The sequence below is a fragment of the Telmatherina bonti genome (genome assembly GCF_933228915.1).
Source record: "Telmatherina bonti genome assembly, chromosome: 15".
NCBI lineage: Eukaryota > Metazoa > Chordata > Actinopteri > Atheriniformes > Telmatherinidae > Telmatherina > Telmatherina bonti.
In genome coordinates this window covers 13,399,511-13,424,259 of record NC_136613.1, presented here as the reverse complement: position 1 = coordinate 13,424,259, position 24,749 = coordinate 13,399,511, and the positions used below count along the sequence as shown (strand labels likewise).

Genomic DNA, 24,749 nt, shown 5'->3' with positions numbered 1-24,749 from the left:
CTATATCTGTAGCTCTCTATAGTAGAACACGGTGTAGTCGAGGTAATGACATTGTGCAACATTGTCAGATGATCTTATCGCTATATCGGTGCACCAAACCTAATGGAGAGATAACAGATGGCAGAAGCAGATGTACTGTGGACCTGATCATAAGGTGACTCATAAATAAGAATCATCACTGAAACGTCCGTGATTTTTCTTTGCAGTTTTTTGTGTCATAGACAGAAATTATGGGGAAAAATTTCAAGGTAAATTTGTTTTGTAAAGTATAAACTGCTGTTTCAGTCATCCCAGTAAATTCAAATGTAATCAAACACACACGATCCTTCTTATTCCTGGATTTAATCCACCAGAGTTATGTTTGCTTTGCTGGATGCTGCCCACTGCTCACAGGGAGTTTCCTGCAAAACAATTGCATTTACAAATGTTGACAAAGAGGACACAGGCATCGTTTTTAGCTATTTAAGGTGTTTGGGATAGTCAGGTAAACTTTATAAATGGTGTTCTCTCGACTGCTAATCATTCTTTAGAAACCAAACAAGTAATAAACTTACTGGGTTTTTGCTTTTTTATAGGAAAAAAGTTGAATGAGTTCCATGTTTACCGTTACTATATTTGTCATACATACAGTATGGAGTGAAACATGTAAAAAGTAGTGTGTATGCTGGAGACATCCAGCACTGGACAACTACTGGATAAAACTCTTTAATTAGCAGCACTAAAAGAGACCAAAGCCTTATTGGATAAAAACTTTGTTAAAAGGTTGAGGAAAGGATAACAATCCAAGAGTTAGTCAGCTAATCTGTAAAAATGAAACAATGCGCAGATTATCAAACATTTCAGTCATCAGTTAAACAATGAAGCATGTTTAAAAACATGTATTAGAAATGTTACAGCAGGCATGTCCAGCTCTGGTCCTTGAGGGCCACAATCCAGCAGGTTTTCCATGTATCCCTGTTCCAACACACCTAGCTCAAGCTACTCCCTCACTGTGCAGAGCTTCATTGGCCTTAGGATCCATTTAATGGAATGCAGGCGCGTTGGAACAGGGATACAATGAAACCCTGAAGGACAGCGGCCCTCGAGGACCAACTTTGGGAACCCCTGAGTTACAGTTTGGGTTTCTGTTCATCCTGTTTCATTTTTCTTTGTAAATTTCTTCCTCTGGTGAGAAAAGTTAGCATTCACTTCCTGCTCCCCTGTCACACTTGCTTCTCACTTGCTAATTGTCACACCTGCTTCCCACTCATCATTAGTCTTCTAGTATTTATATTCCAGGTTTTCTTTGTTCAGTGCCAAAGATTATTTTGTTTGTTACTGCCATTGTATGTTATATATGTATGTGTGTGTGTGTGTGTGTGTGTGTGTGTGTGTGTGTGTGTGTGTGTGTGTGTGTGTGTGTGTGTGTGTGTATATATATATATATATATATTATATATATATATACACATGTACACATACATATATATATCTGACCATGGACCACAACAGAAAAGGCTGTACTTCCTCATGCTAATTTACTTTACTCTCTGAGACATGAAAGATTAAACTGGGGGAATAGATCTTTGTTAGATCAACTCGTAGTACTCCAGCATGAAGATGGAGTAATAGAAGACGAGCATCAGCGGATGCACGAGGATAAGATAATCAGCAGTCATTATGAGGAGAAAGTTCAGTTATGAAGCATAATGGAGTATAATTGAAAGTTATTATAAGCAATTGGTAGCCAAGGTTACAATTAAGCAGATGATGATTGAGAAGGTAATGAATATTGGCTTCTTCATGCACAATTTCTTTTTCTATGCTCCAAATGTGCAAATCTAGGAATGTACTAGTTAACATCTATCTTTTTTATATGTGCCATGTAACCAGGACTCAAAGGCAGCTGTACTTTTGAATCCTTTTCTGACTGGAATAAACAAGAGAATAACAGGGTGATTATATGAAAGATGTAGCAGAAATACATGTTGAGCTGGAAAGAGATTGAAGAACAAATCAGCTGTCTTGTGTATCCAGAGTTTATTGTTCAGAGAACTTTAATCCACAGGTAAACACCAACACATGCTGAGTGAGACTCCTTGTTTTAGGGTTGAAAGCTCACTCCCGCGGTTATAAATGTGTAAAAAAGTTTTTCATTGTCATGGCTGAAAGCTCTAAAAATCAGGCTCAACAAACATGATTCTGCAAAGGTGATATCTGACAAAAAGAAACAGGTTTTTGCACCAAGCGATGAGTGTCAAAGCATTAACAACAGCAGAGCTGAATGACTGAAGAACCGGCTGTTCTATTCTTATCTCGTCTTGGCCCTGGCCAGCAGTTCACCAGTTTAGCTTTGACGCCTACCTCCAACCTTGTTGTTCATTAATGCATGAAGCTGCTCTCCCTCCAGCCCTTGTAACAGCTTCTCCTCCTGACACTGCATTAAAGGCGATAGAGAGCAACACTTTGGAAATAATGAGGCTATACACCCACCTCGGCTCTGAGTCTGACACTCCTCTGGAGGCAAAATCATCTGAGTAATTACTATAGGTACAGGAGATCTGTAGGAATATGAAAACAGCTCCTTGTAACTGTCTTTGCTCTTTGACTCTTCTGTATTCATGCATAACTTCAGCAAACAAATCTTTTTATATGGATATGTATATAATAAGTCAATGAAATTAATTTGTTACAATGTGTTTCACCTTTTTAACCTTTATTTAGCCTCTCATGAAATATCCATGAAACTGGGAGAATTAATTTTTATCTTAACATGAAACTGTGTGATAGCTAGACTGGTCCGAGGCTCATAACTCTCACGAAATCTCCTTCCAGACCTAGAAAGCCACAAAGACAATGGGGAGGGTTGTCAAGGGTAGCCATAGATCCATTTGGTCCAATTTTCATTCATCAGTTTTATTGTTTTACTTAAACAGTTTCAATATCAGCTGCTTTTCATAATTCTATGAGCTTATTTTTTTCTGACATTTGTAGAAGTTAGCTTATCAAAGCTAACAATAAATAAATCACAGACAATATATTTCATGTAGATAATGTACTATACATGTGAAAAGGTCTGAAGAGTTGAGAGGACGATGGTGCTCTTAAGTACCAATACAACCCCCACAAAACATGTATAAGTATGTAAAATGTGGACTGTTATTGCATTCAAAGATTTTGTGACTGTCAGCGGCTCTGAAAACAACTGGATGCAAAGAGTAAAATATTTGCACATTACTTTGCAGAAATAAGGTATTTCACCCTGAAAAATTATAACTTTCTTTCCACTAAAACATTATCTTAAATGCTAAAGGCAAAAAAAGGAAATGTTTCATTGTAATGTGTTGCATTTACATGTAACCATAGTAACCTGTATTACTAATGGAACGTGATAAAAGAGACCAATCTGTGAAATTAGCACATTTAATATTTCAATGCTTTAATGCATAAACAACAGAGTTATTATTCAGGCCTTATTAAAAACCCAACTTTTCCATTATATTGGCGAGATAATTTATTTTTAGCAAGTGCATGCTTTGTTGTTGTTAACATTAACTCTGGGAATCTCTATATTACACAATAGCCTTCACAATAACATCTGCACCAATATGCAGACACTGAGTTGCATTTCTTCCTTGTTTGTGATGTCAGAGCTTCAAGTTTTGTGTTGTAGGATATGAACACCTGACACATAATGACCTTATCATTTGGGGGACTTGTCTGAGATGCCTGAAATGCTTTGTTTGTTTTTCAGTAGTCTTTAAAATACCGTATAATGCTGTCATCATACAGTAACACTGCTATTGGCCAGCTTGCAAAACATGGCAGATTTAGCATTTACAGTATTATCTAACAGACTGGACTGATATTAAAGCATTTAAATGGAAGGTGTCAAGTGCTGCAACGGTTTGCTGAGCTTCTGTTATGTCAAAGAACACAAAGCAAAATGCTTGTAATGTAATATATATATATATATATATATATATATATATATATATATATATATATATATATATATATATACTAACACTTTTAAACAGTGTTTTAAACAGTCTTAATCTGCCATTTATTATCGGAACTCTGTGAAGATGTAGGATAACATTAAAGTTTTTATGCATGTGGACACAGTGTGTGGATTATGTGGTAAAATTGGATACCAGATCTGTGTTTTTACTTGGCTGCATTGTGCCACCTGTGGTGGTACAACGCCATTAAACAAAACACTGAAAATCGCAATTGTTGCTTTGTAAATTAGCAGGATTTTTTTTTTTTTTTTTTTTTGGTGAAAACACCCTGCTATATGAAAAGAGCTTTAAATGTTTCAATCAAGTGAATTTTACTATCAAACAAAGAAAACTAAATACAATACAATGAAGACTTAATACAAAAAGCACTTTTTTTTAATTAAAATGGGTGAAAACACCCTACTAAATTGTGCCAATAATGGGAAGAACATCTGGAAGGAGCTTTAGAAATTTCCCTATAAGGTTGGATTATGAATAAGAGTATTAGAAGGGTCATAGGCTACCAAATACCCAAACCAATGTGGCTTTTATTTGAATGTAAACTTAAGGAAAATCTGCATTGAGCTCCTTCATAGCATCTTCATAGATTTTTAAGTAAGCATAACAAGAGGCAGATGCCATCAGACTTGTGTTTTCATACCGCTGACAATACAGTCTTTTAGAAGTGAAGCTAAGGCCACTGTACTCCTCCAGAGTGGTCCTCTCAAGGATTCCATTTCTAAAAGGGCCACTCAAGTGATGTGGCAAGTCAATTTGACAATCATGAAAGGTAGCACTAACAAGTGCAAGCTCCTGATAAAGAAAGCCTGCAGAGAGAGACTCCAGTGAAGTGAGGGAATGGCGAAGTGGTTCTAAAGAAAGCCAGCCAACCATGAAATGCCAAACCTTTACACAAGAGACATGGCAGGAGACTGTATTAGGACAGAAAACACTCACACACACACACACATATACACAACAAAATCAGCACTGTAGGGAGTTGCACTCTCTGGTACCACAATGTCATCATGTGTAACAAAACATAAAACCCAACACTTCCTTGTTTTTTTTTTGTTTTTTTTAGGGATTTACAGTAATATTGTTGTCTTGCAGAGTAATTATAATGTTTTTTGTTTTTTTTTTACATTACACCTCATTTACAGTTGTCTGTCTTTGCATTATGAGTTATATTACATTTATAAAGAACACTGTCCTCCGTTCTGTTTCTGGTCTCTTACACAACAAGCTGGGAATAACTCTTTATTAGATTTCAGAAGAAATGCCTGATCCAGGGAACAGCCTGCAGTAGAAATTAGCTGGGAGTTTATTGGCTCAGATACAAAAAGAGTGGATTAAAGAGAGGTGAGATGATTGAACTCTCCTTTATTCTGTGATGTGTCCTTTGTGCCGGGCTGCACTGTCACTTTGATGCTATCTCTGTCATTTGAGCCGCACTCTGCGCCTTGGGTGCCTCACACAAAAGAATATGATGCACCACCAGAGGCCTTGAATAGGCCTGAGTGGAATTTTTCCTTTTGATTCGCTTTGAGTGTCACTTATTATCAAAGTACATCATCACAATGACACTCCTCAGTAATGTATTTAATATTATCACGAAATACAACTTGCCAAGTGAATTCTAATTAATAAAATTCATAAAGCTTTGGGGGAATTCAGCCATGTAGTAATATAACTCATTTGTTTCTGCTATAAAAACTAAATTTAGCGTATTTTCCAAAGTGTATCACAAACCAGTATGTTTTTATGTATTTCATCAAAGTACTTTCTGGAATGTTAGTAAACTAAAAGTAGGAAAGCTCAACTGGCCGAATGTTGCTTTTGAAGGAATAGATGGAAAAACTGACTGAACCCTGCATAGAGAGAAGAATTGAGGAGGCAGAAGGATGGGGGTGGCATGGTTATGGAGGAGGATGAAGAGCGTCTTACAGGGCGACTATTACTGAAGTAATTCACACACTGAGCAGCAAAAAAAAAAAAAAAAAAAAAAAAATGGAGACCTTTGAGTAGGTGGTTAGATAGTTGAGGTCTGATCGCAACCTCCATTAGCAAAAAAAATAAGCTGCAAATGGAGTGGAGTGTATGGGTGGGTGGGTGGGGGGTTTGTGTGAGGAGAGGAGCAGGGCTAACGATGTTGAGGGAACATAGTGCTCCTAGCAGATAAACACAGAGGCACTTCACATTTCTTCTGGATAGACTAAGCATGCCAAGCAGCTACAGAATGAAAACATGATGATCAACGATTCTGATGTAACCTGGTCAGAGTTAAAATTACAGCTGCAAATGGACTGTAAATGTAAAAATAATAATAATAATAATAATAAAAACAGTATTAAGGGGGTATTTAATAGATTTTACACTCATTAGCTTTCATAAGCAATAATATCCAAAACATCAGCTGAATGATAAATACTTCTCTTTAAATGAAACAGAGAAGTTCAGACCAACAGAGATATGTTGGGCAGTATGAATGTCACATGTGATGTTACATAACCAACATTTTGACCTGTTTCATGAATAGTGAATAAGATCCATATTGCGAAATGCTTAGGTTTTGTTTTCTATAGAGGAGATCTTGTCATGTATTTGATTCCTTGGACCTGCATACACCATTATAATTACTGACGCTCCCCAATGCTAGACACTGTGGACACAGCAAGGATATACAGAATACTGTGTGCGTCGCTGAGACATGGCGGCAAAATCACACCCTAGACTTATATGTTTCTTTACACTGTGTAAAGGCAGACTGAGATAATAAAGTTAGCAAAACATGGATGGTAAAGGAAAAGATCTACGTGTGTGTGATTGAACAGGTGTTAGTGTGTATTTCTCCACATTATCTATCAGGATCAAGAATGTTGGCTCTGTGCTGAGCTCTGATGTGGAACTTCGGTTAATGATGCACATGCTGGTGAATATAACGGACTGTTCTTCACATTATACTCTATGTTACAGAGCAAGGGAAAGAACCACTGTGTTCAGTCAGAGGCTTCTTCAGATAGCTGCGAGACATAAAAGATACAGGAAGTCATGGCTGCCGACAGCCATCGTCATTAGACACAAGATGATGAACAAGGATTTATAAATTGTTTCAGTCACCATCCATTAGTTTTTACTACCCAGCTACTGCTAGTTTATACAGATCTGTCATTGTTTAACCAATTTGGAGAAGTGAATTGAACACATTTTAGTTCTTTCCAAAGGTCTTAAGATATAGGTGAAAACTTGTTGCTGATCAGACCTGCAACCCTGACTTCAAACCAAATTCTTTTATACTGGTAAACATTAGTTTTAAACAGCGTGGCTAACAGTCGTCCTTCATTATCCCTTTAGAACAATGCTTCAAGTATGACATGCAGCAAAGTGGTTCCACAGTATGATAAAACTTCCTGTATTTATGCAGACTAAGCGTACTTTCTACATCTATTGGCTGTATTGAAACTGCAGCTACAAATCAACAAGCCAAAGTTTTTTATTTTGATTTTTCCCCTACAATAAGTATTAACTTGCACTGCATTGATGGTGCAACATTTTGGAAAAGTACTTTGTTTTATAACTGTGAAATCTTTCAGCATTATGACCTACATAAACTGTGGATTTAGTTTAGTTTAGCTAAACATCATTCACTGATAAATGCAGGTAATGTGAAAAAATATATATAATCAGACGTGGAGTTTTCCATTTGAGTTAGACAAAAATAAGACATTTGTATTTTGATTTAAACGTTCTGCCAGAACAGATTTTTTTTTTAAATTTAAACTTAACCATGAAAATGTCAACACTCCTAAAACTGCAATTCAGGTTTGCCAGTAATTTTGATCAGCAGAGAAGACATCCATCAGTTAGACACAATATTAATGTAGGTTTGCTTTTTCTCAGGAGTTCTTCATGTGGAAGAAGCTCCTAGTCAGAGTTTGGGAGGCTGAAATTCATTTTGCTTTTAAGACCAAATCTAAAATGTTCCTCTCCCATGCTGCTCATAATTAGGTTGTCCACATCTTTGGAAATTTCAAATCTATTCAATTAGCTGGTTATGAACTCTGCAGTTTGTCTTTTTTACTTACTATAACAGTCACAGCGTAGTCTTTCAGACTCCAGATAGTTTAGCATGCACTTTATTGCTTTTATTACTCTTCTGAAAATTGCTTTGAGGTAGTGTAACGCAAGCTAAAAGCTTTTTGTTTAGTTTATTACATTTGTACATTTTGCATACTTTTGATTTACTCTAAAATACTGGATTGCACTTGTTTGAGAAGTGAAGTTCAAATCTCTTTAACCTTGTTTAGTTGTATCTCTGCAGTTTTCCTTGTGTTTAGATTGTTTTTATTGGAGCATAGTTGTTTTTTTCCCTTTTTTCCCCAAATGTTGGAGTTTTGTTTTGTTTCACCATTGTGAAATGAAAACAGGAAGTTCATTTTGCACAAGTAAAGATTGAATTACCTAAATAACATTTTTAAAGGGTTGTAATTGCAATCTCCATTTTAATAGTTTTTTTTTTTTTATTTCAAATTTCAAAGTTTCAGATTTGATTATAGTTTTCTTTATTTATACATTTGATGCTCTTTCAAAAACTTATTCAATCAGAAATAAAAACATAACACAGAATGACTGTTTTTGTGCCCGATTATATGTGGTCAAAAATGTATGTTGTACTTTCTTGGGTATCTTGCAATACACACCACTGTGCCAACAGTTTCTATATATTCATTTACTGTCCATGGTGTGCAATTCTGTAACAAAATCCACAGGATTCCAGGTCAATCCTCTTCAAATAAATTTCATTTCATGGCTTAAGTCAAGCAGTGATTAAATGTCACGGAATTTCATAAAAATGTATCGTACAGTAAGAGAGGTAGCTCCTCTTAACCTCCAAGGTAAAGACTTAGGAATAAGATGGCCATTCCAGGTCTAAGCTTTGAGAATAAGGGACATGAGGGCAGCAAAGGGAGGAAGAGACAGTGAGACTGATGGATACTCCTGTCTAAAAGAGGACCACTACTCCCCTGTGTTCCTCCTGCTGATTGATTTGAATGACTGGCAGAAGACACGATAGTGGACAATACTAGAAGCTTGTCATCTGTGCTGGGTGAGGTTATCGCTCCCTTGGCTATCTTGTTCTCTGAAACCTGCTTTTTTTCCTATATGGAGGTATCTCATAACAGTGAGAATGCTGCTTTTAAAGTAGGTAAAAAAAAAAAAAACACATACCCCAGAAGTCCATGTAATACAGCCAAGACTCAATGTTCCCAACAAAAACAGCATTAAGTGTTATAAACAGACATATAATTTAGCTTTTGAGACAGAAAAACGCAAAATCAATATCATGAAGATCCTAAAAGCAGACACTTCTATTTGCTTCTCCTGAATATGTCACCAAATGCAGATTTGTTTCTGTATAGAACTTTATTATATATTACATAAACACACATATGCATACACACACACGCGTACATTTCAGAAAATTATGTTATGAAAAAGTTCAATATTTTTCATCACTCATTTAAGAATGTGAAACCCCATATATTATATACATTCATTATACACAGAGCGAAACATTTCAAACATTTATTTCTTTACATTTTGATAATTGTGGCTTATGGATAATGAAAACCCAAAATGCAGTGTCTCAGTTTTAGAAATTCATGGTGTCACATCCTAATCAACTAACTCAAAATGCCTGCAAAGGTATCCTTAACCTTTAAATGGTCTCTCAGTCTGAGTCAGATGGCTACACAATCATGGGGAAGACTGCTGACTTGACAGATGTCCAGAAAACAATTGTTGATCCTCCACATTGAGGGAAAGCCACAAAAGATTATTGCTAAAGAAGCTGGTTGTATCCAAGCATATTAATAGAAAGTTGAGTGGAAGGGAAAGGTGCACCAGCAAAAAGCAAATCAGCAGCCTTGAAAGCATTGTCAAGCAACATCCAACCAAGAATTTAGGGAGGTTTCAGATAAAAGCTAATTAATGTGAACGCCCTTGGGGGCATTGACAATATTGAGATCCTGTTCGGCCATTTTTATTATTATTCCGCCAAACTTTGCCGTGCTACTCCTCCTGCGCCGTTCAGGTCACTTCAATTATTCAGATCTTAAACTGTGCAGCTCCTTTGGGACATGTGTGCTAAGATTTTTTTTATTTGAAATCTTTGTAGTTTTTGAGATAGAGTATTTTGTAAAAATAAAATTTAGCCTTGTGATTGGATGAAAATTCTCCCAACCAAATGCGTATTGGACCTTGCAAAAATTCAGCACAGCGATTGGTCAAAAGGGTTTCAGAGCTCTGCACCGGTTTGCAGTGTCCGGTTCATCTTGGTCCCGGTCTCCATTGTCTTTTCTTGCAAAATATTTGAAACGCTACTCCTCCGGTGCCTTTTGTCTCACTTCAACCATTCAAGTATCAAACTCTTCAGCCCATTCAGGAGATATGTTCTACGACTTTTAGTCTCCGTAACATTTAAACTTTTGAAGTTATTCAAGTTTTTGTCAATGTATTGAAATCCGTTCCTGTGATTGGACGAAACAGAATTCAGCTCAGCGATTGGTCCATTTATTGCACCGGGGCACAGGTACACATACAAGGCACTGGTTCAAAAGCAGCATTTAACATATAGCTCCATTGTTGTTTGTCTGCTGTTGCTTGTGTGATGGTGTGCAGTTCTGCAGGTTACTCAATGTGAACTGTTGGTCTCAGCTGCACACTTTAAGGAGGAAAGGAATTTGTTTGCAAATGTCAGTTAAACATGAAGGATTTGTTCCAACAATGCTCCCTGCAACATTTCAACACTTTGATAAATCTTAAACAACTTAAAGAAAAAGTTTTTCCACATTGAACAATAAAGTCTGTCACACCTTTACTGGAGTTCAGTTCAACCTCACACATGTTTTTTCAATCCCGCTAATTACACCCTGCTGGACGTGGGGAAAAAAAGCAATTGGAAAAAATGAGAATGCTTTTTCCACAATGCAAAGAGGAGTGCTAGTGGTGTAGTGAGTAAAGTCAGTGTGCTTCTATACAAAAGTTCACAGGTTCAAATCCTGATGTGGGGTAATTAGAAAAAGTGTTAGTTGTGCTTTATTTTTTTTTCAATTTCTTATACTTATGCAATTTCATTTCAATCATTGAGCACAGTTCAATAAATGGTCATTCACATTTGCTATTATTTCAATCATAGCTGTTTCTAGTTTTGCTTGTCATTTGTAAATCCAGGTCCCAGAGTCTGGAGGAAGAGTGGAGAGGCACAGAATCCATGTTGCTTGAAGTCCAGTGTGAAGTTTCCACGGTTTGTGATGATTTGGGAGCCATGTCATCTGCTGGTGTTGGCCCACTGTGTTTTCTGAAGTGCACAGTCAACACAGCCATCTACCTGGAAATTTCATGTTTCCTTCTGGTGACAAGCTTTATTGAGATGCTGATTTTTTTTCCCAGCAGGACTTATCACCTGCTGACACTGCCAAAGGTACCTAAAGCTGCTTCAATGGCCATGGTGTTACTGTGCTTGACTGGCCAACAAACTCAACTTATCTGAACCACAAAGAGAATCTGTGGGGTATTGTCAAGAGAAAGATGAGAGACACCGGACCCAATAATGTAGATGACCTGAAGGCAGCTATCAAAGCAACCTGGGCTTCCATTACACCTGAGCAGCGCCACACGTTGATCGCTTCCATTGCCACGCTGCATTGATGCAGTAATTCATGCAAAAGGAGGCCCAGCCAAGTATTGAGTGCATGGAAATGAACATACTTTTCAGAAGCCTGACATTTCTGTTTAAAATGTCCTCTTTTTTTTTTTCTCTCTCTCATCGATCTTATCTAATATTCTAATTTTCTGAGACACTGCATTTTGGGTTTTCATTATCTATAAGCCACAAAAAAAGAAATTAATGTTTGAAATGTTCCACTATATGTGTAATGAATATATATATATATATATATATATATATATATATATATATATATATATATATATATATATATATATATATATATATATATATATATATATATATATATATATATATATATATATATATATATATATATATATATATATATATATATATATATATATATATATATATATATATATATATATATATATATATATATATATATATATATATATATATATATATATATATATATATATATATATATATATATATATATATATATGTAAAGACAGGCAGGACAATTTCCATAAGCGATAATAGAAACATGTGCTTACTGATGTGTAGAGATGGCCCTCCCCATTCATTGCGATGTATAACCCTGTCTTCACTGACTGAATGGCGACAACTCTGAGGCCCACAGGGATAAGGTTAAACAAAGCTGAAAAACACACATTAAACACAAACAGATGTAGAAGATGTGTATATGAAATACAATCAAAGTAAGAAGACAGAATATTAACTGATGGGTGAATGTGATTTCTGTAAAGGAACTGCAGCCCTGTGGATGTATACAATCAGCTTCAACATCCCAGAACTTCCTAGGAACGAGTTGTAACCGAAGCCACTTCCTCTGTTGTTGGAACAGACGTGCAGGGTCAAGTAGATGGTGGTTGTTTGCTGTTCCGATTGCCTGGCGATTGCATTATGCTTGTGTGAGATAAACGTATAGGCACATCATAACTACTAAGGGAAAGTTTGGAGAGTGGGATAAAGTCTGAGAGAACTAATTGTAGGATTACTGGTTTATAGTGATGTCAACATATATGGAGCATCACTGCCAACATCTTATTTGATCTTGGCATTATGATAACATGATACATCCTCTGAACACACAATCAGTATAGCTTGTGGTTTCAATAAATCTCTCCATCTGATCAGATGTGACATGTGCTGCATCTCCTCTTGCTGACAGCAGTAAGTGACACAATGTGGAGTGTCAGGATGGCGTTAGCACCAAGCACCGGAATCAAATTAACCACCTAGCCTAGAGCGTTCGGAGCTGTGCCAGAACAAGCTAATAATACTATTTTCCTCCCTGTTAACCCTACTGTTTCCTGGTCCACTTTCCCATTCCCAAATGAAGCAAAACTGATCCCATTTTGAAGTGACATTTTCCCTCCAAAGGCTAAAAGATAAGGAGATACATCGCTTCTACTCGGTTAAAAGAGCGTTGTGGAAGAGCTGAGGGTTCAGTTAATGTACCTGAGGGATAAATCTACAACAGGAATGCACTAAACTTCTTCCACCATCATGGTGAGGCTGGCTGCACTCAAGGAGGTTTTAAATAATGAGAGTGTAAAAAACGCTGAGTTATGTTTTACTGCGCCCTATGTTAGCAATTCTTTCTTTTTTTCCCAGACAACTCGAAAATGTCAGTAGCAGAAGGCAAACAGATACCATCAAGATACTCACAGGAATTACTGCTGTCATCCTTGGTCCCATCAAGAGAGCCATCGGGGTTCATTTGCAAGTAGTATCCCTGCCTGCAATATAACCTGGTCACTATGCCCTTGAGCTGGGGATCTAGGAGAGAAAAAGAAGGAGAAAACAATAAGGAATCATCCTGTAAAGCAGACATGTATGAAGAAATTAACTTTTTGCACCAAAATACCACAGGATTCTCAACAATAATATCCTGTTTTATAGGGTCTTAGCTGGAAAACACCATGTGAGTCCTGGTTCTCCATAGGCAAATCCCAGAGCCACCTTTCAGGGCATATAAGCGCATCTTACTCAGAGATAGACCATCCAATTATAGACATCAGAATTAATCTGTGGCTGTCTGACTCCCATAATGAACCCAACAGCACCCTCTCTGGGCCCTTAATGTGTAGGATGTGAGCATGTCTGTGTTCCACCCTCACTAGCTTATTCAACGGGGGAATTAACCACATATTTACAGTGAATAAATAGCTGCCGTGGTCAACTTTCCCAGAGCCATTGCAGCTCAGTGTGCCATACGGTAATTTTATCAGTATTTTGCAGGGATGTAGCCACATGCAGGAAAGTAAGGGAGACATTTTGATAAAGCTGCATGTGGTGGATAAATGCTATTTTTCTTTATAAGCCATGTGACAATACTTCATGTATTCGGGGGTGTGGGTAGAGGTCTTATACCTACAACGCAAGAATTATTGTAAAGACAGCTATCACACTAGATTTCGTTGGAAGAAAGCCCTGGGGGGGATGAAAAATCAACTTCACCTGTGCCTAAACTCCTTGCAAGCAGCTGCATGTGTGTCAGAAAGAAAAGAGAAAGCGAGTTTGGGAGATCTCAGGAGGTCTAGCTGAGGGCAAAGTCATGCTTTTTTTCTGTGGCTTTACAGGTCAGGACATTCCCTTCTGAAATGGCTCCGTCAGGTGAAGGCATTAAGTAGCTCTGAGCCCTTTTCTGCTGGTTGAGAGGAGGAGAACATACATGCATCTGAGTAACGTGGGTGCAAGATTCAGCTGCTGCGGGTTGCCTTGTTCCCTAAAAATAAGTCTAAAGTAGAAAGGACCTAAGTATGAATTTTTCTTCTGTATAAGTAAGATGGTCTCCACTAAACATGACACAGACTGACAGGACAGTTTCTCTGTTTTGCAAAAAAACTAAACGAGTCATAACTGTCAGAGCCACTCAGCCAGAGATGTGTGGCATTTTACAGACAACATCCTTAATGATTGTTGTGCATTACCATATAGCTGATACCCTGTTAGGAACAAAACTACTTAATAGGTCCAATTAATTTCTATTGCGGGGGGGGGGGGGGGGGGGGGGGGGGGGGGGGGTGTAAATATTTCAGGCAAGTTTGGAGAAATAAAAAACTAACAGATAAAAGTTAGCTAGTTTTAACTATACACCATATGGACAGAAAATGAAGATAAGACTTAAATGGATCGATTTCAATGTGCCCGCAGTGCAGGTGGTAGCGCGCTGAATGCCTCTGGCGATGTGTAATTTGATGTCTTGATTTTCTGTTTATCACCACGTCTTTTTTTCACGTATGATACATTTCACCTGCACTCCTGACAAGAATTTAAAGATTCAGATGTCCTGAATGTCTGATATGTATCGCATTCAAATAAATTACTTTTCATAACATCAGTTTACACTGTAGAAGTAAACGCAGGACATTCTGATACCAAATGGTTCAACCCCAAGTTCACAGCAATGTTCCCTACAATCAAATAACTATGAGCCGGTTACAGACACCCACAGACCAGACTAATACTGGGTAAAGCCTCCATTTTCTCTGAAAGTAGCTTCTATTCTTTACATGCACCAGCATACAGCAGCATTACACCTATTCTTCCACATGGATTTTTAATGAACACACAATCTCCCCGAGCAAATACTTTTGTGCTGCTACACAAAGTTGGCAAACGTGTGATCGGTTAATGACTTTGATGAGCCTTTAAACATTGTGGTTGGAAGTGAGATTGATTCTGGGGACAGATCAGTAAAGAGCAATCTGTAATAATTAAAACTGCCTAACTGGTGGCTGGCGATGTGAATTCTTTGTGTATATGTATGTGTGAGTACGCGTGTGTGAGGTGAACTTGGCTCCTCCGTCACGCTATAAATCATGTAATGCTGGCTGTGTTCCCCAGGGCAAGCAAGCCAGTATATCACACAAACACAGATTTCCCCTCCAGGTTCAATCTTTAGAGCTTCTGAGCAAGATTAAGATGAAAATCTGCAGAAATGTGAGCAATTCATCAACACTAAAAAAGATTTAAGTTAAAAAAAAAAAAGAAAAAAAAAAAAGGAGTTTATCAGACATAATGTAGATGCTACATCACAGATAACACGGTTCTGTACTGAGGAGCTGAATCAGTCTAAGATCCAGTCATGTCTTCAAATACCAACAGCAGTGTGGTTTTGACTGACAGTAGAAAATCACATATGCTGGTGCATGCATGAGTTTTGTAATTCTAACAAGCTGACAGCCCAGTGATGCAACACTGGTTGAAGGTTAAACTCACTCATGATTAGAATAGTTTGTCTTTTAACCCTTTAACTGTCACACGAAACAAAAATGCAGAAGAAAAGAGTTTCTGGGTTTTTGTTTGTTTTTTGGACAAGAATAAACAGAATAAATGTTTTCTTTAGCAAATGATTGAGATGTTAAAAAGAAGAAGTTAATAATAACGTAATAACAGTGAAATGTTAGTTGGGATTTTACATACCCAAAGCACTTGGTAGAGATAGCTCAGGCAGGTGTCCACAATTTTGTAAAGAAATTCATCAAAGTCACTGCAAATGTACCTCTACCACATGGTAGACTAGGACCTTAAAGGGTTATTACAATGTAATAAAGTGTTGCCTAATTTATACAATATGCAGACTCTGAGAGTCTGGGGTGCAGTTTTCAATAAAAATCAAAATGAAAATAAGTATTGGAGTATGAGAATGGGGGGGGGGGGGGGGGGGGGGGGTGAGAAAAAGGCATAATCCAGGGTCCTTGACAGCTGCAAAAAATGGGAGTTTTCCTGCTGCAACACATCTGACACTGCAGTTTGCTAATTGGGACTGATGTGTGTCAGGTGTGTTACAGCAGGGAAACTCCCAACACTTGCAGGACCAGCGTTTCCCACCCCTTGGCATAAACAACATGTAAAGAATGACACACTTTTATCTAAAGCTTCGTGGAGCATCTTTAAAATCCAGAGCTTTGAAAAGGTCCCAGCTGAGAAGGTCTTTTGCTCGACTTTCTCTTGTCTCTCTTTGTCGTTTTTAGCCGTTTCATCTCGCTCGTCTTATTCTCCTTGAAAAATCAGGCCCAAAAGATAAAACGATGTTGTTAATCACAGATGGGAGCTGGACTTTCCCCGCTCGCAGCAGTATTGGTTTTCACACCACAAGCACTCCGTGTTTCTACATACCACTTCTTTGTTTCTAGGGAAACAGAGTGGTGGTTTGCCATCAGCGGGGGGTTTCCTTGAAAAACGAAGAGCATCACAACAAAAAGATCTCAAATTGTCTTGCTTTGCAGCCAAGGTCCTTTTTCCATATAAATTGGACTGTCACAGAAAAGGGTGTGATTTTGTTTCCCTAAGTGGTTGCTCCACAGCTCCCTCATTCTCTTTTCTGTCTTATTTTCTGTTGTGTCATCCATGTGTGTGCGTGTGTGTGTGCGTGTGCGTGTGCGTGTGCGTGTGTGTACAGACACACATATGGAGCTTGGTGCAAGTCAAGCAGAGCATAAAGTTAGGACCGGCACACTCACAGACACAGCTGCGGCAGCACTCCGCTCCAGTCTGCTGTCAGCCTGGATGTTTCTGGAACAGAAGAAGGGCTTTCCCCACCCACTAAGGAAAAACCCCTCCGTATCAGTACTGTGGCCACATTGTAGCCGATCAAGAACAGCCACTTTCCATTCCTCTCTTACATCAACAGCATCTCTGACCAGCTCTGAAAGCCGACTGATGATGCACTGCTGTTTCCTCTGAACATTCCCATATGTAAACATCCCCGGTGCAAGAACACACACTCATCTCATGTGGATTTCTAGATCATACAAACTGATCTAATCATCTGATCGGTGTAACGTGATCTAATGGTTTAGGTCTATAATCTAGTGAGAAAATTACAGCCAAAGCAGTGAGATTATGGGTTAAAGCTGGATGCGCCCCCAGCTCACTAACTGGGTTGGAATATAATAGGATTTAAAACTCCCATTTAATCCTTTAAAAATCAGGGTGATCACCAGCTCTGCATCTGCCATGAAAACACATGAATGATTTGAAATTAAAACTGATGTGACCAACTAAACAGTGTTCCTGGCGAATACCCAGAGGCTCCGGAGGAGGGTAGGAGACCACATCTGTGCGCTTTTTTTTTCCTTTTTTTTTTTTAGAAAGAAAAAAAACAGAATAGTTGATTTTTTTTAAAAGAGATATATTTTGCACACTTCATCTCCATTAATAGACCATCTACATAGTAATAAATAAGAAGCACTGTGACATTATCATGATGAGGATGAGGTGAGTTTTCGGGTCATGGTTGAGTTTTAATCAGTCACAACAAAGTATGTCAGAAAATCTAGTGTCTCCCTCACAAAATCAATACTTGATGCTGATGCGATTACAAGACTTAAGGCTCCTTTTATGTCAACCCTGCTCTCTCATCCTGACTCATCTCAGTGGGAATCTGAATGTGACTTCGGTGTATAATCACACTGTGGATGGCCAGAGTGCCGCTCTGTTCTCAGCTCAGCTGTCAAAGCAAAACTCAGTGTTTTTCTCACCTGGGAAATGAAGACAACTGTGAAATTCTGCCTCACAACACAAACTATTGGTGGTGCATTTGGCCGCCTTGGCCACAAAGAAAAAGCGAGAGAGAGAGAGAGAGAGAGAGAGAAATAAATGGTCCAATATTAAATTAAGCAGACCAAACAAGTCATTAGTCTTGCTAAGCTATGTGCTTTGGTGATAATGCAGCAAATAAAAAAATAAATAAATAAATTTAAAAAAAATAAAAAAATAAAAAAAAAGGAGAAGGGGTGAAAAAAATATGTTTGTTATGATGAGAAAAAGAGGGAAATGTGCAGGACTTTCAAGGCAGCCCCCTGATAGCAGAGCCTGATGTAATTTTGTAAAGATTTTCCTAATTCTCTAGTGCAGATGAAAATTAATGAAGTGCATTCCCATTAGGTCATTAATCACAAACAGCACTAAATTAAAGCAGAGAAATCAGAGTCTTTGCTCTGATTAGAACTCCCTAAAATTAGGGACAAAATACCGTGCTTGTTTTTTAAGCTTTTATCGTCTTTTTTTTTTCCATTTTAGTGAGTCTACCATCATCTCCGAGGCAGCGGGGGTCTTGCTTTTGAAGCCCCACAACACAGTTAATCGTCCCTGATGCTGGCTGTTACTGCACAATCACATCACTTGTTATAGATTCAGGAGGCCCCTGAGTCACTCTATAAAATGATTGTTCCACATGTGATATTGTCAAGTTTTCTTCAGGTTAACTTGACATCTTACTTATAGAGATATTTGTCTGAGAAAGCAGGCATTAAAATCCCTACACACTAACATATACAGTATAGAAAATGGATAAAATGAGCCACTTTTCTCATGCCGTAGCTTACATTAATTCCCCAGCCACACATGACAGCATCATCAGTCCACATCTGTGGTCTCTGGGAGCTTCTGGATGCTGCTGATGACGCCCATTGAAAAGATAACTCTGCCATAAGCCAACTTAGAGGTGACAATGAAGCACACAAACATGGAGACAGCTTCTCACACAAGCCCTTCCACATGTACACAACAGCCTGGAGGATGACCGTTCATAAACTCTCCATTCTGATGAACCCTGACCTGTGTCCAGATGTGCCCTCTATGGACTATTATATAGATCCTGTTTCATCAAAGCCATTTTAATCCATGAAATCAGCGAGGGCTGGTGAAGGAGACATTTCACTGTGTTTTCAGATCTGAAAGCAGGCAGCAAGAGAGAAAGACGCACCAATCAAAATGGCTCTCTTTGTGGACAAGATGAAAGACTCAAATTTGCTTCTGTGTCTTTCAAACAAAGGTAGCCTGGACTGAAATATGCATGTAAGGTGTAAGGCAGATGGAGTTGACATCTGATGCAACAGGTACCTGATGATTGTGAGCGGATCATGCAACCGGCTTTCTGTCAGTCACAAACATGGAGATATCTGCTGAGATTTCTTTTCGAAATGAAGAACTTTGGGATAAAATTATCCACACTTTTGGAGCTATATCCTGCAGGGAAACAATTATTGGCAATGTTCTTTAATAATCCCAGGTTGCCACATTACAGCAAAGAAATAAAAATCTTCATGACATTTTCATAATTGGAATGAATTTCAGCTGGAGCACGAGGCCGCTGGCCCCACAGTTTGAGAAAAGATTGTGTTTGAAAGGCGTAACCCCCATTCCGGGGGAGATACTGACCTTTTTGCTTGCATAAAAATGAGTTTCATCCCTGGCTCGTGTGGTATGCGTATGCACTAGATAGTTCAGCCATTTGACGATAGGGCCCTTTTCAGAGTCTCAGCGCGGAAACCTGTCTAAACCATTTGGCACAACTCATCACGAGCATGTCAGCTACAAGATTGCATATAAATTGGACTTTTTTTTTTTTTTTTTTTTTTTTGGACAAGTCCCAATATGCGTAAACAAAACGCTTCCTCTTACTCAGCAAACTTTTTACGCATGAAGGTGAAATTTGGCCAATCAGCTTTTTAAATACAAAAAGAAAGACTCAGCTGTGCTGTTGGTGAAAATGCAATCAGCCTTTGTGACATTAGGGTTAATTAAACTATCAAACAGTGGTTAAATGTATGGAAATCGCATGTTTACACTTGGTTAACAAGAGCTCATAACGAAACAGGTGCTTGGCACACCGAAGTTCCCAGACCTTGTCTCCGTAGTCTCCGTTTCCTAAGGCCGAAGATGCGCACTTTAGAGAAGATGTCGACCAGGTTCCCATTGCAGAGCCCCTTGTTCTTGTTGGGGCTCTTTCTCCGGCGGTTGGTGGAAGGTCGGTCCAAATGTTGCTCCCGTGCCTGTCGCTTCTGTCTGATCAGCCCACTTGCAATAGCAGCAGCCATGGCTCAAAATGTCACAACTGCTCAGGTCCAGCCTGTACACAGAGCACAGACTACACAAACTGCCGCCTCTCAGAGCTCCCAGCCCGGGTCACAGTCCCATTTTGGCGGCTAAGTGGTCCGTTCCGCGATGTCAAATGTCAATTTTTTTATTTTTTATCTTTTACCGACTCTCTTCTTTGTCCAAATCCTACATGGTAAGAGCAGTTTTAGAGAAAATTGTCATTTTCACTCGAAAATTTGTTGAACATGGTGGAAGAATGAGATCACTCCATGCGTAAATCCAGAAATGACAACGGATCTTGATGGAGAGGAAGTGTCAAACTCACGCGCACGGAGACTTCAGAGGATTTTTCATACCTGCGTTACGTGTTTATTCGTTGTCTGGGAAATTTTTAGAGGCACCATCCTCTCTGAAAATGTTCTGCACCTGCTGCAGCGTCCGAGCGGCGAATTCACCCACTCTTTCCTCCTTCCTCCCTCCGTTTTCTCTCCCTGCTGCTGCTGCTGCCAGACAAGCTTCATCTGTTAGAAACAGCTCTTTGGGCTGCGGTGGGGACGCCCGTGCATGTTGCGCCGCCAGCGATTAAACAAACAGCCACCTCCTACGAAGATCACCACCCGGATGAAGGCGCAGCAGCCGGGGCGAAATGAACTCCAAGTTTTCCAAGAAAAGAATCCTTAAATGTCTCATAGGAGTGTCGCTGTGATTCAATCATCCAAAAAAAAAAACCTTCAAAATCTACAGGATAATTTACTCAAAACAAAAATTTCTTCACTGTATCTGACATCACAACACAAGCGGCTGAGCGCGATACGAACCAGAGGGGGGTGAAAAAAAATCCCAAAGCTGATCTGAGTCCTGTGGAGATGACGTCTGCATGGTGTGACAAGCTGCATACAAATACATAAACTTAAACACCCCGACAATCAGCACATAACGCGACCCTCTGTGTTACAGAGCCTACTGTGAGGGAGATGCATACATGGCGATCAGCACGTACTGGGAATAAGGGAGAGGAGCAATGCCACTGACAAACAGTGCAGTTTATTTTCCCACGGTGAAAGAAAGAAAAAAAACAAACAAACAACAAAACAAAGCTGATAGGAAGTGATGGCAACTCGTTTTTAGTCCATATGCCCCCAGATCCACAAATCATCCCCATCAACAAGTCCTAAGCGTTCGTTACCACACGCCTCAGTAAGGAGGATGCCCTCCCCCCACCCCCTCCCTCTTGACTACCAAGCCCCTGCTTGAAGGAGAAAGAACAGCAGGTCTGCATGCTGCTGCTAGATTTCAAGATGTTTTTACTCCTGGACGCACCAGTTTGTGTTGTGCACTGGGAAACATTCACTTGATGAGACGTCTCGCTGCAGAGGAGCTGCTGCTTTCACGCTGACAGAATTCCATATGTTTAACACCTAAACATGCATTATTAGATTAAAAAAATACCTTAAAATTAAAATAAAAGAAGTATAATAATGCAACTTTGTGGAAAACATCAGAAAATAATTGCTCATGCCAGGTCCGCGCGCACGTTTGCACAGCGTGGTTTCAGCACTATGGACAGCGCCACGAATTTCAGCACCACAGCATCATGGAGGAACACGCTTTCTCATGATGTTACTGGCAATCATTTAACTTGAACGTCAGCAGATTGCTCATCTAAACTGGGCTGTAACCAGTGCAACTGCTCCAGTGTCAGTCTAAACTGGAAGTGTCCTTTCTGCATGCATGTCTGAAAACAAGACAGTGTAAAGGACAAAACACTTGATCCTTTCCTCGACCTAGAGAGTACCATCTAAGCCTCAATCTCAGGCGCACAAATTAAAACTCAAGAGAGCCATCTGCTGTTTGTGCCTGTAATTAAACACGAGTGCTCGTGGGGAGGACTGAAGTGTTGTTGCCCACTGCTGGAAGTGCCGCTGCGCGTTCATTTTCCGCACGCCTCGCACCTGTTGATAACCCAGCTGCACGAGTGCACGTAAAAAAAACAAAAAAAACAAAAAAAAAAACGGTGGACTGAATTGAAAACAAACAACAGAAGGTGTTTTGAGAACAGATGTCCCTTACAGCAGCTGCACGGGGAAGATGACAGCCCTGTTCCTGCACAGCAGATGAAGAAAAATGCCCTCCACCTTTAAATTCACGCAGAATCCCTGAGTGGCGTTTCATAACGGCGCTCATGCCGCTACTTGTATTGCAAACAAAACAAAAACAAAACGTATGAGTGAATGCTGTGCATGCTTCCCCTTCCACCTGACTTCACTCCACTGACTCCTGCATATGCCTTTTGGATGATCAGAAACCTCCTGCTTTGTGTTGTTCTGTGCAAAACATGCAGTAAACGCTCCAGCCAGCAGTGGACACTGTCAGCTCAGCAATGGTCCCTTAACAGGGACAAGCCCTGTCACCATCACAGGTCTACATCGGATATGGTGTCTTGCTCACTGGTACAGCTGAATCAATCAATTTTGTTCAGTACTGTAAGGCAATTGCATGCCTGTCTGAACAAATAATGGTCAGCTGAGGAAAATAATGTGTTTTTTTGGTAATTATATATATATATATATATATATATATATATATATATATATATATATATATATATATATATATATATATATATATATATATATATATATATATATATATATATAAATGAATGAACCAACCTTTCAAATAATTTCCTAAACAAGTTGCTTGAATAATAGTAATGGGCAAAGGAAACCAAGTTTGAAGTTGTGTTTTTACCAAATTCGGTTCGTCTGCAAAGATTACTTTTACAAATTACCCACATAAGGCTCCACTTTTGTTTTTGCATGTTCCTCTGCATCTATAGTAATATAAATAAGCATTACTGTGTGTCAGTAACACAAATATCCACATGAATTCTATGATAAGATTGCTGGTACAAAGAGCAAAAATGTGCCTTTACACTGGAGCCAAGTCTTGAAAAGAAGCCTTGCACATTGGCCTCCCTCTCTACAGACACTCAGCATGAAGTTGAATGCCCAAAAGGATCTCTACACAAAGTGCAGACATTCACATCCAACAGCCTTATCACAGAATACACCAGGGGATCAAAATAATCTGAAAGTCTAATTCAGTTAAAGGCTCTCCCATCACAGTGAGTACAGCACGGTCTCCAAAGCATGCCAAAACCTTGCTAAATCATTCATGAAGCAAAACAAGGATGCACATACCTACATTTTTTTTCCTCCTGCATGTGAATGTATGTGAGTCCATGGCAGTCCCATTCCATCTCTAAGTCGAGACCCTTTCCCACTGACTTCTGTTGTCCCATTTATACTTCTTCATGGATCTAATATTGTTACTTTGAACTGACAGTCTGCCTCAAGCTGTTCACATTCACCTGCCCACAAAATGCCTAAAACACTTCATTCATTCTCCTAGTTAGGTCAAGCAGGAAGACACTTAAATTAACAAATTTCGACACTTTGTCCAAGAGTGGAGCCACAAATACAACATGACTAAAATGAGCCTTCGGGTGAAAATTTGCTGATTAAGAAAAATTATATCAAATTAATAATTTTAATCGAATACCTTCTATTGCCACTACAGTTATATAAGAGAATACCAGTAAGAGCAACACCACACCAGCCCTATCTGCATGGAAATCACAGCATGTATTCAGAGAAGCAGAAGCCACAATGAATTCAGTCACAGTTTCATCAGGTCACGACATTTAAATTCAATCACCTCAGAGGAAATTAAATTATCTTACTTAGATGTCCTGCTGCCAGGGCACTGCAAATGTCACCTAACAGAACTGGGGGTAAACAAGCTGTTTGATTAGTGCTATTACTTTGCTTTAGGGCCATTTTTTTCCCCTCACCAGGTCTGATGGATTAAAAAAAAAAAAAAAAAAAAAAAAAAAACATGCTGTGGGACTCAACACTTCTCAGGCCAAGTGAAACAAAAGAAGCTTAACTAGCCTGAATCAAATTATAATACATTATCAAAGACTGAGAGGTAATTTAATTTGAGATGAGTAATAATATCTGGCATTAGGAGCTATGTAATTTTCTTTTCGCCATCTTCCTTTATTCCAGTCCATGCTTCAGCTATCTAATCATGGAGTTTCCTAAGTCCATCTATTGAAGCAGTAAAATCTCAGAAAGCCCCTGAAGGACTGGAAGTATCCTACTTGCTGTTGTCTCATTTGTTTTGATGAGTCTAGTAATCTGAGCTAA

The 24,749-nt window shown here is 38.9% G+C and overlaps 1 protein-coding gene across 1 annotated transcript; it reads right to left on the bottom strand.

The window, feature by feature from the left end:
- fgf14 (fibroblast growth factor 14) lies at positions 1-20,534 on the bottom strand (the record flags this gene model as incomplete). Its single annotated transcript, XM_079254659.1, has 4 exons — positions 1-99; positions 12,237-12,340; positions 13,375-13,485; positions 20,342-20,534. 4 exons carry the CDS (start codon positions 20,532-20,534, stop codon positions 1-3), a joined length of 507 nt encoding a protein of 168 aa, XP_079110785.1.
- Between the last annotated feature and the right edge of the window lie 4,215 nt (positions 20,535-24,749).